Raw genomic sequence first — 17,600 nt, 5'->3', positions numbered from 1 at the left:
GCTGAGTCTGGAAAAATGTCCATTTCCACATGCTGGAGAACACCCCTTTCCCCTTTATCGTTCTCCCAGTACTTGACTAGGCGACTTGAATAATATTGCACAGCAAATAAATCAGCTGTGCCTTTGGTCATTCTCTTCTCTTCTTCTGTAAATTCTGAAAGCCTTGATGATGGATAGCCTTGCTTTTTACTCATGGAGGCGATCTGGGACTTGACAACTTCTGGGTAATCACCATCAATAAAAATGGGTTTAACAAAGAAATCCAAGTGGGAAGTCAAGGCTCTTTTAGCAGCTTCCTGGTCAGACACTGAATTGGGATATGCTGGTTCCACGTAGCCACAAAACAATGGTAGGGACACCATACCCTTCTGCTCTTTTTGGAATAAGGACTCATATCTGTGCCAGGCTCTGGCATGGGCCTTAATCAAAATATGAGCTGCCTGATAGCCTCCAATTCCCAGGTGTGGTACATCAGGAGGAAATGCACTCAATTTTCCAGAAGTGGGATTGCTGGGTCAAAAGGCAGTTCTATTTTTAATTTTTTGAGGAAACTTCATACTGTTTTCTACCATGTGGCTGCACCAGTCTGCATTCCCACCACCAGTGTGCTAGTGTTCCCTTTTCTCCAATCTTCGTCAGCACATTTTGTTTGTTGATTTATTGATGGTAGCCATTCTGGCAGATGTGAGGTGATATATTGTAGTTTTAATTTGCATTTCTCTGATGATTAGTGACATTGAGCATTTTTTTTTTTAATCTGTCCCCTGGCCATCTGTATGTCCTCTTTGGAGAAATATCTATTCAGGTCCTTTGCTCATTTTCTAATAGGATTGTTTGTCTTCCTGGTGTTGAGTTGTATAAGTTCTTTATGTATTTTGGAAATTAACTACTTTTCAGATGTATCATTGGTAAATTTGTTTTCCCATGCAGTGGTCTCTCTTTTCATTTTATTGCTGGTTTCTTTTGCTGTGCAGAAGATTTTTAGTATGCTGTAGTCCCATTTGTTTATTTTTTTCTTTTGTTTCCCTTGCCCTAGGAGATATATTGGCAAGAATATTTCTATGAGAAGATGTTTTCTTCTAGGATTTTTATGGTTTCACGACTTACATTTAAATCTTTTATCTATTTTGAATTTATTCTGTGTATGGTGTAAGTTGATGGTCTAGTTCCATTTCATGTACCTGTCCAATTTTCCCAACACCATTTATTGAAGATAATATCTTTATTCCATGAATGCTTTTGCCTCCTTTGTCAAATATTAATTGACCATAAAGATGTGGGTTGGTTTCTGGGTTCTCATTTCTACTCCATTGATCTATATGCCTGTTTTTATTCCAGTACCAGGCTGTTTTGATTATAGTGGCTTTGTAATATAGTTTGATATCCGATATTGTAATCGTTCCAACTTTGATTTTCTTTCTCAAGATTGCTGCCTCTATTCTGGGTCTTTTTAGGTTCCATCTAAGTTTTTGGAATATTTGTTCTAGACTGTGACATATGCCATTGGTATTTTAATAGAAATTGCATTGACACTATAGATTGCTTTGTGTAGTATGGACATTTTAATGATTTTGTATCTTCCAATGAACACAGTTAATGCTTCTATTTATTTGTGTCTTCCTTAATTTCTTTCTTTGATATCCTTTAGTTTTCAGTATAGGTCTTTAACCTCCTTGGTTAAATTTATTTGTAGGTATCTTATTTTTTGTTTTTGTTGTTACAATAGTAAATGGGATTGTTTTCTTAGTTTCTCTTTCTGATGGTTTATTATTTGCATATAAAAATGCCATCGATGTCTGGATATTGATTTTCTATCATGCTCCTTTGCTGAATGCATTTATTAGATCTAATAGTTTTTTAGTGGAGTCTTTAGGGTTTTCTGTATACACTATCATGTCATCTGCGAATAATGACAGTTTTACTGTACTTCCTCCTTTCCAATTTGGATGCCTTTTATTTCTTCTTCTAGTCTGATTGCTGTGGCTAGGACTTCCAGTACTATGTAGAATGATAGTGGTAAAAGTGGACATCCTAGTCTTGTTGCTGATCTTAAGGGAAATGCTTTTAGTTTTGTCCCATTGAGTAAGATGTTGGCTGTATGTTTCTCTTACTTGCCATTTATTAGGTTGAAGTATGGTCCTTTTATTCCTACTTTGCTAAGAGTTGTTATTATAAATGGGTATGGGGTTTTATCGAAAGTTTTTTTTTTTATCTGCTGATATGATAATGTGATTTTTTTATCTTTCATTTTGTTTATGTAATGTATCACGTTTATCGATTTGTGAATATTGTACCAATGTTGCATCCCTGGAGTATATCCCACTTGACCATGGTTTATGATGCTTTTAATATATTGTGAGATGTGATTTTCTGATATTTTCATGAGGATTTTAGCATCTATGTTCTTCAATGATACTGGCATATAATTTTCTTTCTTTGTAGTGTCTTCATCTGTTTTTTTTAATTAAGATAATGTTGCCCTCATAAAAGGAGCTTGGGAGTCTTCCCTTCTCTTGAACTTTCTGGAATAGTTTGAGGAGGATAGGTATTAGTTCTTCTTTGAATGTTTGGTAAAATTTATCTGTGAAGCCATCCGTTCCAGGACTTTTGTTTGCTTGGAGTTTTTTTTTTTTTGTTTGTTTTTTTTTTTTTATTCCTGCTTCAATGTCATTAGTTGTTGTTGGTCTGTTTAGGTTTTCTGATTCTTCCTGATTTAGTTTTGGAAGACTGTATGTTTCTAGGAATTTGGCCATTTTGTCTCACGTTGTCCAATTTGTTGGCATATGGTTGTTTATAATATTTTCTTTGTATTTCTGTGGAGTCAGTTGTAACTTCTTTTTCATATCTGATTTTATTTATTTAGTCCAGGCGTCCTCAAACTACGGCCCGCGGGCCACATGCAGGTGTTTTTGCCGTTTTGTTTTTTTACTTCAAAATAAGATATGTGCAGTGTGCATAGGAATTTGTTCATAGTTTTTTTTAAACTATAGTCCAGCCCTCCAACGGTCTGAGGGACAGTGAACTGGCCCCCTGTTTAAAAAGTTTGAGGACCCCTGATTTAGTCCTCTCTCTTTTGTTTCTTGATAAAGGTTCATCAATCTTGTTTATCTTTCAAAGAACCAGCTCTTGGTTTCATTGATCTTTTGTATTGTTTTTTTGTTTCTATGTCATTTATTTCTCTTCTGTTCGGTATTATTTCCTGCCTTCTACTTACTCTGGGCTTTTTCTGTTGTTCTTTTTCTAGTTGCTTTAGGTTCATGTTCTATTTTAAGTGAAGATGCTTCTTGTACTTGATGAGTGACCAGTATTGAACCTAAAAATATTCTAACCCTTACCCATCTTTATAATTTTCTTTTCAACCATGTTGATGTTCCTGTTATGTGATAGAACTCCAGATTATTAAAGCAGGTATTCAGGGAACAATTGCAGTCTAAGATGTGTTTTGGAATGAAAAGAGATTGAACAGCATTGTTGTTTAAACTAGACCTGTTGATTGTTATTCTAATTCTTAGTTTATGAAACTGCTTCAGAATGACCTGTATACCTATTCCCACTCTTTATTCATTTTTTCCCCCTCATCCTTTTCCTTTTCCCAGTCTTTCTTTCTGATCATCTCTTTTAAGGTGGTAGAAACCAGGTAAGAAAGCAAAAAAGAAAGGAATCATTTATGTCCTATTTTCTGTATTTTAGCCTTTCATTGGTCATACGCCATTCACATAATTTATTACATCGTGTGTATGTACATGTACCTGTATGTGTATATGTATATATATATATTTGAGTTTGACCAGAATATCCTTGTTTACTTGTTCATTCCTCCTGTCTTTCAGGGCAAGCTTTACCTCCTCTTTGTCAACATTTCTTATTCTTTCAATCAGAATTAGATAGGCCACCTCTCATGTTATTTGTATGCCTCTTTACTAATGCATTGATCACATTGTGTGTATGTGTTTCTTTCATTAGACTAAGCATGGACTGTATCAAAATCAATGTTGAATCACTAGTACCTGGTACATAATAGGCTCTGGTAGGTTTAAGGAATCAATTATTTTTGGCAATAGAGGGTACCATGGGTATATGATTTATAAAATAGAAAACTTGTAGCAAAATTTTATATTTCTGAAATTGCGCATATTGTGGTGATGTATTTTAGAAGCAGGAAAATGATATAGTGTCTGAGACCTGAATAAGAAAGAGCTGTGAGACCAAAGGACTTGTATGCATGCATATAAGCCTAACCAATGGACACAGACAACACGGGGGTGAGGGCATGAGTGGGGGGGTGGGAGGCAATGGGGCGATAAGGACACATATATAATACCTTAATCAATAAAGAAAAAAAAAAAGAGAAAGAGTTGTGAGGTTTTCAGGTTTGCTTATTTTATCCCTTTGCCCAACTCTATCATTTAATTAATCCCGTGTTTAAAGTAGGAAGGGAAAACTCAGTTTAGTTCTTGGTCCTTGGTCTTTTCTTCCCTTGGGCTAATTCAGACCAATTGAGACAGCTCTTTGCTAAGATTCTGAAAGGGGGAGAAAATGAGCCTTCAAGCCTATCTATATCTTTCTCTCCTAAGTCACATACCTTCACCCTTGGGAGTTCATCTATAATAATAAAAGCGTAATATGCTAATTAGACCATATGTCCTTCTGGGCGACCTTCCAGACAAAAGCCGGGGCTGCGAGGGAAGCCCGGGTCCTGGGTGCCTGCCGGCAGCTGGAGGGAAGCCTGGGTCCCGGGTGCCTGCCGGGGGCCAGAGGGAAGCCCAGGTCCCAGGTGCCAGAGGGAAGCTGGTGCCGGCAGTCAGGAGAAGGAAGGCCTACTCTTGCACGAATTTCGTGTATCAGCCCTCTAGTTAAATATACAGTAATTCTTTCTCTTGATTCTGGTTGATGCCAGATGATTTCTTGGCTTTGTGTGAGAGCGTTATATTAGTAAGGTCTCATGTGACTGAGTCAGATGAGGACTGACATCTTTACCATTGTATGGAGTTCACATTATGAACTTCCTAGGACAGTTATGAAAGGTAGTTTGGGGCGGTTTGTCCAGATCTATAAGGATAGGAGAGAGTCATACAATTCACCACCTTTGACCTTCTCATATTTTTGGACTCGGGGGCAAATACAAAACCTAATCTATCAAAAGTCTACCATCACCAATCAAAGATGAGATAGACTACCTATTTTCTTTCAAGAATGATAATAAGGACCCAGGAATGACCATTTTGTCATCTTAACTCCTGGGGACAAAGTAGGGTGACTGTTGAAGCTCCTGATTCAGAGTCTGTCCCCAATATTGCATCTATCCAAATGTCCTTAATCTGAGCATTGTGAACCTTCTATTCATCTATTGCATCAGACATTTCCCCCTTAAGTTTTGAAAGGATGCTAAATTCCAAAATATTGAAGTTACTGAAAATGTGATCACCAATGATCTCTGAATAGTACTCTTTCTGCTTTAGTGACAATTTCCTTTATCATTATCTCTGCTGCTAAATATCTTGCTATACTGAGAAAATATTCTATTTTTTCTTTCTTTGCTAGTAGCTATCTTTTCAAAGTCTCTTTTTGATATTTTGTTGTATTCACTTCCTTCTATTATTAAAATTTAAAGTTGAAGGAATATAACTAAATTATGTTCATATACAGGGTGGGGCAAAAGTAGGTTTACAGTTGTATGGAAAGTAGTATAATAGTCTATATCTATGAAAGCCTAAACGACTGTTATGGTAGAACGAATGAAAAGACCGGTTGCTATGATGCACACTGAGCAGGCAGGCAGGCGAGCAGTTAGGGGCGAGCAGGCACAGGCAGGCAGGCAAGCGGTTAGGGGCGAGCAGTCAGGCAGGTGACCAGTTAGGGGTGAGCAAGCAGGCAGGCAAGCAGGTGAGCAGTTAGGGGCGAGCAGTTAGGCAGGCGAGTGGTTAGAGTGAGCAGACAGGCAGGCAAGCGGTTAGGGGCAAGAGGCAGGCAGGCAGGCAGGCAAACCGGTTAGAGGCGAGCAATCCCGGATTGCGAGAGGGATGTCTGACTGCTGGTTTAGGCCCGATCCCTGCAAATTTCATGCACTGGGCCTCTAGTAAATAATAATAATACAAGGATAAACTCTGGGCACTCTCCCTCCAGGTAGCATGTCATGCCTTTCCCTTCTCCCTCTTCTTCCCGATTAGCACTTATCTCCTAAACTCCAAGGGACCCCATGAGACTTGCAATAAGTGGAGCAATGGGTAGCGGTAGCTCATTCTGGGTTAGCCCCCTGAACCTGTTTCCAAGGCTGCCTTTCCTGACTTCCCAGTGAGCCAAAGCAGCCCAGCCTAGGTTCTCCTGTTGCTTATTCTGTGCCCTTCTCTGTTTCACTGTCCTAAGCGTGTTTTTGTTGTGGTCCATAAATTCTTGCCTGCTTTTCTAAAAAAAAAAAAAAAGATAATAAACTCTGTTTCATGTATTCACAATTGTAAACATACTTTTGGCCTACCCTGTAATTTAATTTACACATTATAAATGAACTTTTAAAATACAGTGTAGCATATCATAATTTTGTTTACTACAAAAGCAAATAGTTACTGCTTTTAGTGCAATATGTAATTTTCCTAAAATTCTTTACTATTTGTCTACCATATTATCTTTTAGGAAGCAAGAGAAGTCTCTACGTTCAATATATTAAACTTAAGTAAACTTGATTTATTTTTTTCTAAAGAAAATGTTTTAAAACTTGTTTTGTAGGCCAACCTTATTCTGATCCAGCTCTTCCTCCACAAAGGCAAGACAGATTTTATTCTAATACTGGTAGACTCTCTGGACCCGCAGAACTCAGAAGTTTTAATATGCCATCACTGGATAAAGCAGGTAAGAAATACTTGTGTGTATGTATTAAAAATACTTTTTAGTAATGGTGGCAAATTAAAGAACTAGAAGCTGAATAAAGGACCATATCATTGCTCTCTGTGGTAGCCTTAAGGCCAAAATCTCGTTCCTGAAATTTTCCTGTTTTTATGTTTCTTGTTACTTTGTACACATCCGTGGCATCTACATATATTTGGTGATTGGTTTGGGCACCATAGGTTTACTCTGTGAACCTATGAAGGAAAATTTTACTCTTTCATGATTAATTCTCTAATTTTTTCAGTATACTTACATATATCCTTTTTAGAAATCAGGGAAATTAGGCTTATGTAAATGGATATGTGAAAATTCACCAGAAAAATAATTTGAGTACATGCTCTATTGCTGGTCTGATCAATTATCTTATTTAAACATTTTGTACTTAGCTTTAACTAACATTTAATGAGGAACCTATTGTTTTCAGGCATTCTTTTCCTTAAACCACCTCAAAGCAACTCACTGAAGTTAGGAAATATAGTATATATCCAATGTATCCATCAGAAGTATATAACATTAAGAACATAAAAAGATTAAAACATCAGTAGAAAGTTAATATAAATATATTGGTAAAAGTTTTTTCAGGAAAGGGTATATGTTTGGGGGGAGGGCATTATTTTTTTGAAGTGTTTATTATTTTAGAAAAGTTTTTTTGAATAATAAGCAAAGAACTAGACCTATGGCTTGGATTTTTATTATCTATAATAATAAAAGTATAATATGCTAAATAGACCAGATGTCCTTCCAGATGACCTTCTAGACCAGTGGTTCTCAACCTTTCTAGTGCCGCGACCCTTTAATACAGTTCCTCATGTTGTGGTGACCCCCAACCATAAAATTATTTTCGTTGCTACTTCATAACTGTAATTTTGCTACTGTTATGAATCGTAATGTAAATATCTGTGTTTTCCGATGGTCTTAGGCGACCCTGCTAGCGGTTCTTAACCTGTGGGTCGCGACAGTCGACTGGTCGACCAGTCACTATGACATGCACTGACCACCAGGGGGCAGACACTCTGACTGGTAGGTTAGCTTGCTACTGGGGTCCAGTCAATCGGGACTGAGTGAGACGGGCCTGACATACCCTGGAGCCCTCCCATGGTCCCTCCCTGGCTGGTCAACCTCCCGCGTCTCTCCCGGCCCCAATCATGCACTGGTGGGGTGCCTTGGCCTGACCTGCACCCTCTCACAATCTGGGACCCCTCAGGGGATGTCGGAGAGTTGGTTTTGGCCTAATCCCACAGGCCAACCTGAGGGACCCCACTGGTGCAATAATTCGTGCACCAGGCCTCTAGTATATGTATAAAGTAGTGCTATTTAAAATTTTTTACATGTTCATTTTTTGGGGTATTTGAACAATATTTGATTAATCAGATAATATTTAAATGCTTATTGTTTAGAAGGGGCTCTGCATGACATTGAAAACAATATAATTATAATAAGGTACAGTTTATTATAATTATACTAGAGGCCCGGTGCACAAAATTTGTGCACAGGGGTGTGTGTGTCCCTCAGCCCAGCCTGCACCCTCTCCAGTCTGGGACCCCTTGAGGGATGTTCTACTGCCCGGTAGGATTGGGCCTAAACGGGCAGTCGGACATCCCTCTCACAATCCAGGACTGCTGGCTCCCAACTGCTCACCTGCCTGCCTTCCTGATTGCTTCTAACCACTTCTGCCTGCCAGCCTGATCACCCCCTAGCCACTCCCCTGCCAGCCTGATTGATGCCTAACTGCTCCCCTGCCAGCCTGTTTGCTCCTAACTGCCCTCCCCTGCAGGCCTGGTCACCCCAAACTGCTCTCTCCAGCAGGCCTGGTCCCCCCCAACTGCCCTCCCCTGCTGGCCATCTTGTGGTGGCCATCTTGTGTCCACATGGGGGCAGCCATCTTTGACCACATCGGGGCAGCCATCTTGTGTGTTGGAGTGATGGTCAATTTGCACATTACTTTTTTATTAGATAGGCTAGAGGCCTGCTGCATGAGTGGGGGCCGGCTGGTTTGCCCTGAAGGGTGTCCCGATCAGGGTGGGCATTCCCTTGGGGCGTGGGGTGGCCTGGGTGAGGGGCCTGTGGTGGTTTGCAGGCCAGCCACACACCCCGGCGACCCGAGCGGAGGCCCTAGTATCTGGGATTTATTTATCTTCTATAATTAAAACTTTGTAGCCTTGAGCGGAGCCAAGTGTCCTGCTCGCTCTGTGGCTGCAGCCATTTTTGTTGGGATTTATTTATCTTCTATGATTGAAACTTTGTAGCCTTCAGCGGAGGCCAAGGCAGGCCAGGGCTGCGGGAGCTTGGCTTCCTCCATCGCCGGGGGCAACTCAAGCCTCCTGCTCTCTCCAGCTCCAGGACTGCCACCATTTTTGTTGGGATTTATTTATCTTCTATAATTGAAACTTTGTAGCCTTGAGTGGAGGCCTGGGCCTGCCAGGGTGTGTGGAAAGCTTGGCTCTTTGGCTGCAAGCCTCCTGTTCGCTCCGTGGCTGCAGCCATCTTGGTTGGGTTAATTTGCATACTTGCTCCTGATTGGATGGTGGGTGTGGCTTGTGGCTGTAGCAGAGTGATGGTTAATTTGCATATTACTCTTTTATTAGATAGGACTAGTGGCCTGGTGCAAGAAATTTGTGCACGGGAGGGGGGCTGTCCCTCAGCCCATCCTGCACCCTCTCCAATCTGGAACCCCTTGGGGGATGTACAACTGTCGGTTTAGGCCCGATCCCTAACCACCTCTGCCTTGGCCTGCCACCATGGCTTTGTCTGGAAGGACATCTGGAAGGTCTTCTGGTCTAATTAGCATATTATCCTTTTATTAGTATAGATAGATAGAGGCCTGGTGCACGGGTGGGGGTCGGCTGGTCTTCCCTTTGGGGACAGGGCTGGCCTGGGCGAGGGGCTGGGGCGGTTTGCAGGCCGACCATGTCCCCATCAGGGATGGGGGGGGTCTCTGCTGGGGGTGGGGCCAGCCTGAGCAAGGGGCTAATGGCTGTTTTCAGGCTGGCCACGCCTCCATCAGGGTGAGGGTCCCTGCTGGGGGGCATAGTGGGCCTGGGCAAGGGGCTGATGGCCATTTGCAGGCTGGCCATGCCCCTATTGGGGTGAGGGTCCCCGCTGGGGTGTGTGGCCAGCCTGGGCGAGGGGCTGAGGGCTGTTTGCAGGCTGGCCACGCCCCCATTGGGGTGAGGGTCCCCACTGAGGGGAATGGCTGGCCTGGGCGAGGGGCTGAGGGCTGTTTGGGGGCAGTTTGCAGGCCTACCAAGCCCCTAGCTTTTCCTGGAAGGACATCCGGAAGGCCTCCCAGTCTAATTAGCATATTACTCTTTTATTAGTATAGAATAATAATTAAATAGGGAAGAAAGACATGTATCTTTAATACTGGTGAGAATAGTAAGTCTCATTAGAGAATATGCTGTGTTCATGCTCATCTAGTTGAAGGATCAAGGAAAAGTCCATGAAGGAGGTGCCATTTGAGCTGCTGTTGAGGGAATTTGAAAAATTAATTGGGAGGTGGGTGTCTGCACTAATAATAATGAACAGCATGCAAGCCAAACAAAAAGAGAAAAACAACAGCTTGAGTCATTTATTAATGGTTTTAAAACTGAGATATTAATCACTTGACAAGGCTTCATGAGGACTAAATGAGTTAATGTGTGTGGAAGTGTTTTGTGAACAGAAAAGTTTTATATAAATGTAACATATTACCATTGGTTTGTCAGTATTTGGTATTTACACAAAGGAGAATGGTGAGAGACATGGTGGAAACACATTGACTAACACTAGTGCTCAGTAATCATTCATTGAATGAAAGTGAATTATCTCATTTAATTTTTACAATGATCCTATAAAGTTGACATTAGTGTCCTCATTTTATAGGTAAAGAAACCGAGGCTCCAAAAGGTACACAAGATCTCAGGATAGGAAGTTTCTGAGGCAGGATTTAAACCCATGTCTGTCTGACTTAAGCCATGGTCTTGATCCCTATACTCTATTGAAATGTGAGGGTAGTGGACCCAGCCATTGAGGCACTAAATGTTTATAGAATGCTTACTGTATGGCAGGCATTATGGAAGTTGCTCTATTTCAGGGGTGGACAGGAACTCAGCATTCCTTACACCTTGGGGTTTAGCAAAGGCATATAACACTTGCATGACAGTGACAAAGTAATGAGTACACAATGTTATGAGAGCATATGGAGACTCACCAAGATGAAGTGTTAGTATTTTGAGCATGGGATAGTCAAGAAAATCTTGGCAGAAGTAGGCTAAGAACTAAAGGAGGAATTAGCTGGACCAAAAGGATGGTGATAATGATTTAGAAGAGAATAGCATCTTTAAAGATTTAGAAGTAAGAGTGCTTAGTAAGTTATGGCTGCAACATCAAGTGTGAGTCCAGGAATATTGAAACATGTGGTGAAGAGGTAAGTAGTGCATAGGGTTTTCAGGTTCTTGCAAACCTGTTCAGAAATGTGGACCTTATTCACAGGATAAACACATTAAAGGATTTTAAACAGGGAAATAATATAATCAGACCTGCATTTTAGAGGAATTACTGTGATTGTATTATGGCAAATAGATTTGGAGGGAGTGATTAAGATTGGAGTCAGGGTAACTTTTTAGGAGATTTATGATAGGAATCTACATGAGTGATGGTGGTGATTAGCAGAGGGGATAGATAAATGGGACTAAACACAGAAAATAGAATTGGTAGGATTTAGGATTGAAGGCATGTGGGAGTGAAGAAGAAGGAATCTTGGCTGTGTCATCTGGGCCAGTGGTCGGCAAACTTATTAGTCAGCAGAGCCAAATATCAAGAGTACAACGATTGAAATTTCTTTTGAGAGCCAAATTTTTTAAACTTAAACTTTTTCTAACGCCACTTCTTCAAAATAGACTCGTCCAGGCCGTGGTATTTTATGGAAGAGCCACACCCAAGGGGCCAAAGAGCTGCATGTGGCTCGAGAGCTGCAGTTTGCCGACCACGGATCTGGGCCATTCATTGTTCTGAGACAAGGAACAAGGAACAGTAGGAAATTTGACAGAAAGATTGTAAGCTACAGTTTGAAGTTACAAAATTAGCAGCACCTGTGATATACCTCCATGAATATTCAGATTGGCAGTTCAAGCTTTCAAGTCCTAAGGGAAATGGCTAGATCGGAATTACACATCTGGAAGTCAGTAGTAGTGCACATCAAATTAAAGCTGTAGCAGTAGAGGGGATTTCTCAAGGAGATAATTAGGATAGGCCAGTGGTCGGCAAACTCATTAGTCAACAGAGCCAAATACCAACAGTACAACGATTGAAATTTCTTTTGAGAGCCGAAAACTGACTTTTGCGCATGGGCCACGAAGTTTGAATCGCACTGTGTGTGCACGCCCGCACGTGGTATTTTGTGGAAGAGCCACACTCAGGGGGCCAAAGAGCCGCATGTGGCTCCTGAGCCGCAGTTTACCAACCACTGGGATAGACCAAAAGTGGAACTCTGAGGAGATCACCCTGTAAGGATGGTCCAAGATAGTGGATTCTACCAAAGAGACTGAAGAGCAGCAGCTAAAAAGAAGAGATGGATAGAAGGAAGGATGACACAGAAATTAAAGACTGAGAGGATTTAAAGAGGGAGGGAGTGCCTGGCTGGTGTGGCTAACTGGTTAAGCATCGACCTATGAACCAGGAAGTCATGGTTTGATTCCGGTCAGGGCACATGCCTGGGTTTCGTGTTCAGTCCCTTAGTAGGGGCTGTGCAGGAGGCAGCCGATAAAAGATTCTCATCATTGATGTTTCATTCTCTCCTGCTCCTTCCTCTCTGAAATCAATACAGAAATATTTAAAAACCTAAGGAGGGAGGGAGTAGTCAACAATGGTGAGAAATAAGGACTAAAGGGGTCTATTTTAATTTGCAAAAAAAGATTTTTTGATTTTGGGGAAAACAGTTTCAATAGACCAGTTGATTGATGTTGCAAATAGATTCCAGTAAAATGAGAACAAAATGGGAGGAATTCTGAACAATATGTATAGAATAATTCTTGATTGTTAAAGGGAGAGGTAGCTAGCTGTAAGGGGATTCTCTTTTTCTGTCTCATTTAAAAATATTTTTATTGATTTCAGAAAGGAAGGGAGAAGGAGAGAGAGATAGAAACATCAATGATGAGAGAGAATCATTGATTGGTGCCTCCTGCACACCCCCACTGGGGATTGAGCCCACAACCCAGGCATGTGCCCTGACTGTGAACCGAACCTTGACCTCCTGGTTCATAGGTTGATGCTCAACAACTGAGCTGTGCTGGCTGGACTCCTGTCTCATTTTTAGATAATAATTGGGACAGACTTGCAAAAAGGGAGGAGCAAGGCAACACAGAGAGGAAAATCTCTGAGGAAGCTGGAGGGGAAGGATTCTGAGCACAGAATCAGGGTTATAGATTGTTTAGAGGGATCCTTTTCCATTATAATAGGAGGAAAGATCATAGGAATATAGTTGCTGTTATATTTATATGTTTGATTACCAAAAGTTAAGGAAGTTTCTAAGTGACTGGTATAGTAGGTTTGAGGAGAATGGAGGTTTGAAATTGCTGAGGAGAAAACCGGCTTAGAAGACACACAAAACTAGGCAGAGGGCAGCTGGACGTATGGCTGGAGATGTGTCAGCCTGGAGTGATGCCAGTGTACTCGGCTTTGGTTTATTTCACCCCCAGAAGTGCTAAGTAACTCAGGTATAAGAAGAGTGGAATTAGAATTGGATTAATCTAGGCTGGAATGTTCTCAGAGACTAAGTAGTTCTTGATAACAAAGTTCAGGAACATTTATTTAGAAACAGTGGCTAAATTCATGGGGGATTGAGCCCGCAGCCGAGGTACATGCCCTTGACTGGAATCGAACCTGGGACCCTTTAGCCCATGGGCCAATGCTCTATCCACTGAGCCAAACTGGACTGGGCACTAGTCTGTGCTTCTTGATGGAGGGATAAGGAAGGAAGGGTAAGAGGAAAGAAAAGAAGGAGCAAAGGAGAGAGAGTTAAGAAAGGAAGTAAGGCTGGAGAAAAATGAAGGAAGGAAGGAAAGAAAGAATGGAGGGATAGAAATGCTACTTCCTAGAAGTCTCCTCATGATGCTGCTTGTGGCAGGATTGCCTCGGGACAAGCTGCCTCGTGCCTTTGTAGAACACTGAGTCTACCGAAATTCCCAGGGCCCTCAAGCTGCTCTTGTGGCCCTAACACAGGCTGCTGGTGTCAAGCAGGTTTATGTGCTGATGAGGGGAGTGGGAAAGTGTCAACATCCTTTGTGATCTGGGGCTATTCTAGGAATGGGGTGATAGGCATGCATTTTTCATAGTTTAACTTTTATGTCTAGATGGGCCAAAGTCTTCAGAAATGGAATCCAGTGGAAATGATAGCAAAGACGATCTTGGTGTAAGTACTGAAAGAGGAATTTTATTCATTATTTAGAAGCTTTCTAATCTCTTGGTTTACTAGAATAGAAATTTAGCTAGCAATCTATTTTTTTTATATAAAGCTGTTTCATTCATTTTGACAAATATATGGACTTCCTACTTAGCATTATAGCTGTTTCTTTTCTGGAACGTACCTGATGGTGAGAAAATACAACTTACAGACTGTAACGTGTCTATAAACAAGAGGCTTGAGTTATTATACTATAGTTAAATAAGAATTTGGATTTTCCCTCTTGGACTTCTATTTAAATGTTTTAAAGTACATTTTTGTTACTATGTTTACAATATTGGTTTTGTCTACCTTATCTTATGTTGAAATTATAAACATAAGCATCTTTTTTCAGTATGTACTTGATAAAAGAATGTATATTTTTGTACTCTTGGTCTATTCTGTCATGTCTTTAGTCAGAATATTACCTTGTTGGTTCTACTGAGTTAATAAAATATTTGTGATGGCAAAAATCCATCAGATAGAAAACAGTCTTTTTCTGGAGCTTTTTAAAGACTATCATGAAGTGCTTTCTGCCTAGGTGCTTCAGGCTTTCTAAGCCTAAGGTTTTTAGGAAAACAATTGCAAATTTTGCTCTTATTTTTAGTGACTGCCATATGTCAATTTGTTATAGAATTTAAATGTGCCTGATGCATCTCTCCCCACCAAAAGTGAAGCAGCTGGCCCTGGCTTTGGTCCTCCCGTCAGAGGCCCATTGTTTCCAATGGATGCCCGGGGCCCGTACCTGAGAAGAGGTCCTCCTTTTCCTCCCCCTCCGGGAAGCATGTATGGCGCTTCCCATGATTATTTTCCTCCAGGAGACTTTCCCGGTCCACCACCTCCTCCATTTGCAAGTATGCTTTAAAAAAAAATTAATGTGTGTTTTATAGAGTAAATAAGGTATATTAAGTCTACTTCCTATTCATGTGGTAATACAGTGGAGAAAAAACCTTTCTCACATTCCGTGAGTATACCATTACTTTTCAGTATTGGGAAGGCAGCCAACCATCGGTAGACTGTAATGAGTTTCAGCTTGATTCATCTCAATACTGTGGAAGAATTTCTGTATTTTACTTGTCAAGAAAATCATTGGCTTTTTGCTTCAGTGTTTGTTAAGACTGGAATTATTTGTATCTTATTTGATAGAAACTGGTTACTATGCCAGTTAGTAAAAACAATTACATTTTATATTTTAGCATTAAAATTACTGGATAACATTTTTTTAAAATATATTTTATTGATTTTTATTTTTTTTTTACAGAGAGGAAGGGAGAGGAATAGAGAGTTAGAAACATCGGTGAGAGAGAAACATTGATCAGCTGCCTCCTGCACACTCCCCTACTGGGTATGTGCCCGCAACCAAGGTACATGCCCTTGACCGGAATCAAACCTGCGACCCTTCAGTCCGCAGGCTGACACTCTATCCACTGAGCCAAACCGGTTAAGGCCTGGCTAACATTTTTAAAGTCATTTTTAAAAAATAGTTCTCATTTAAAACTTAAAATGTGTTTGGACTAATTCTTGAATTTATTGAAATTCTCTCACAGCCTCACATCAGAAAAATGGAATAATTTATTGCTTTTATATCTATACATTGCCATTTAGAACTGTAGTTTTCTATAGAATAGGTACATAATTACCAAACACTAGGCAGAAGCCTATTATTTGCCTGGTGTGGTCGGTCATTGCCTTCCATCATTCCTCTTGTATGTTAAGTGTGAATTGAAATTAATTTCTTTGGGGGAATTTTAAGACAGTCTCTGATATAGCTGTAAATGTTTATGGTAACATCAAATTGGAACTGGGAATTACTAGTCTGAATTTTCAGTCTAGTGAAAATAGTGTTACATGGAAACTTTTTAAAAGTAAGTTTGTATAGTTTGAAGTAATTCTTTTTTAAAAGTGTTAAGATGTTAGATTTTCATAAGACAAAATTTGGGTCTAAAATTTATGATATTCCCTTTAATCATGTGTAGTTGAAGAAAGTATGTTTTTCTCAATGGTGTAAAGATTTGTTAGATCAAGTAATAATTCTGCTGTCAATTTTTTAATGTAAAGATTGGAAGTTATAAGCTAATGATTTATTAGGGCTTCAGTACAGGTGGTTAAAGTTAAAAATGTCTTTTATTAATCTCTTTGAACAGTGAGAAATGTCTACTCACCGAGAGCTTTTCCTCATTATCTTCCTCCAAGAGCTGGATTTTTTCCCCCACCCCCTTCCTCACATCCAGAAAGTAGAAGTGAGGTCCCATCAGGGTTGAGTCCACCTTCAAATGAGCCTACTACTGAGTGAACATCCAGAACCACAAAAAACTTGACAATATTTTTGGTCTCTCTTCAAAAGCAATTATTTTTCTTTATTTTATTTTTTTAATTAAAACAATTGGGGTGACATAAGATTATATAGGTTTCAAGTGTACATTTCTCTGATACATGATCTGTATCAAAAGTAATTTTGATTTCTCTCATTTTCAGTTTAAGTAACAGCTGTTACTTAAGTGACTATACTTACGCTCAAATTGGAGCTTAATGGAACTACATTCTCAGGATAGTATTTTGTAAATAAAGATGATTTAAATATGAATTTTATGAGTAAGTTATTTCCATTTTATTTTATTCCACATAGTATAATTAATTTGGTTAACGAATCCACTATCACATGAACAATAATGGGAGTTTCCTTTATGTAATCTTGCAATTGGGGATGTTTCAAACTCCAAAGGCTGTGTCTTTATGCCAAGAACTGCATTTACTATGATTATAGACAAATGTGAAAGTAACTTATACTTCATTAAATAAATTTTAATTGATTTAAAGACTTGTTTGACATTGATAATAAAGTCAGCTAGTTTTTTCATAAATATGGTTACATTAGTTTTTTTCTTCCTCCCAGTAGCTTTGAGGCTCACAATTAATGCTTTATTATGGGTCTTTTTCATTCAGTTATCTTACCAAAAGTGTGCCCTATATCTCGCAAATAGATGTGAATGACCTGATGCAACAAATTAATATACTTTTAACGGTCAAAATTTATTATATTTTAAAGAAAACCAGGATATTGTCTAATGGTAAATTTCATTGGTTTCCTTATTTTATTTCTTTTCTTCATTTGTAAGATATTTACTGTTTTTAGTGGGGAATGTTGAGTTTATTATAGGATAACTATACTGAGGCAGTGTGTCATCATATTGAGCTTTGGACTCAATTATCTTGAGAATGTTTCCCTAACTCAGGTTTGTATTCTGTTAGTCTTCTTGCACATTACTATGATTATGAAAGGGTAATAAATATTACAATCCTCATA

The 17,600-nt window shown here is 39.8% G+C and overlaps 1 protein-coding gene across 6 annotated transcripts in view; it reads left to right on the top strand.

Moving 5' to 3' along the window:
• The window catches only part of MIA2 (MIA SH3 domain ER export factor 2), a 114,710-nt gene extending 97,110 nt beyond the window's left edge, over positions 1-17,600 (top strand). For all 6 annotated transcript variants that reach the window (XM_054725531.1, XM_054725529.1, XM_054725550.1 and 3 more), the window contains 4 exons: positions 6,721-6,843; positions 14,208-14,266; positions 14,931-15,150; positions 16,441-17,600. In XM_054725531.1, the coding sequence (XP_054581506.1) occupies positions 6,721-6,843; positions 14,208-14,266; positions 14,931-15,150; positions 16,441-16,589 (551 nt within the window). In that variant the 3' untranslated portion in view covers positions 16,590-17,600. The remainder of the gene's footprint in view (positions 1-6,720; positions 6,844-14,207; positions 14,267-14,930; positions 15,151-16,440) is intronic.

The sequence above is a fragment of the Eptesicus fuscus genome, chromosome 2, assembly GCF_027574615.1.
Source record: "Eptesicus fuscus isolate TK198812 chromosome 2, DD_ASM_mEF_20220401, whole genome shotgun sequence".
Taxonomy (NCBI): domain Eukaryota; kingdom Metazoa; phylum Chordata; class Mammalia; order Chiroptera; family Vespertilionidae; genus Eptesicus; species Eptesicus fuscus.
The sequence above is the reverse complement of the archived record's forward strand: the minus strand, read 5'-3'. Positions and strand labels throughout refer to the sequence as shown.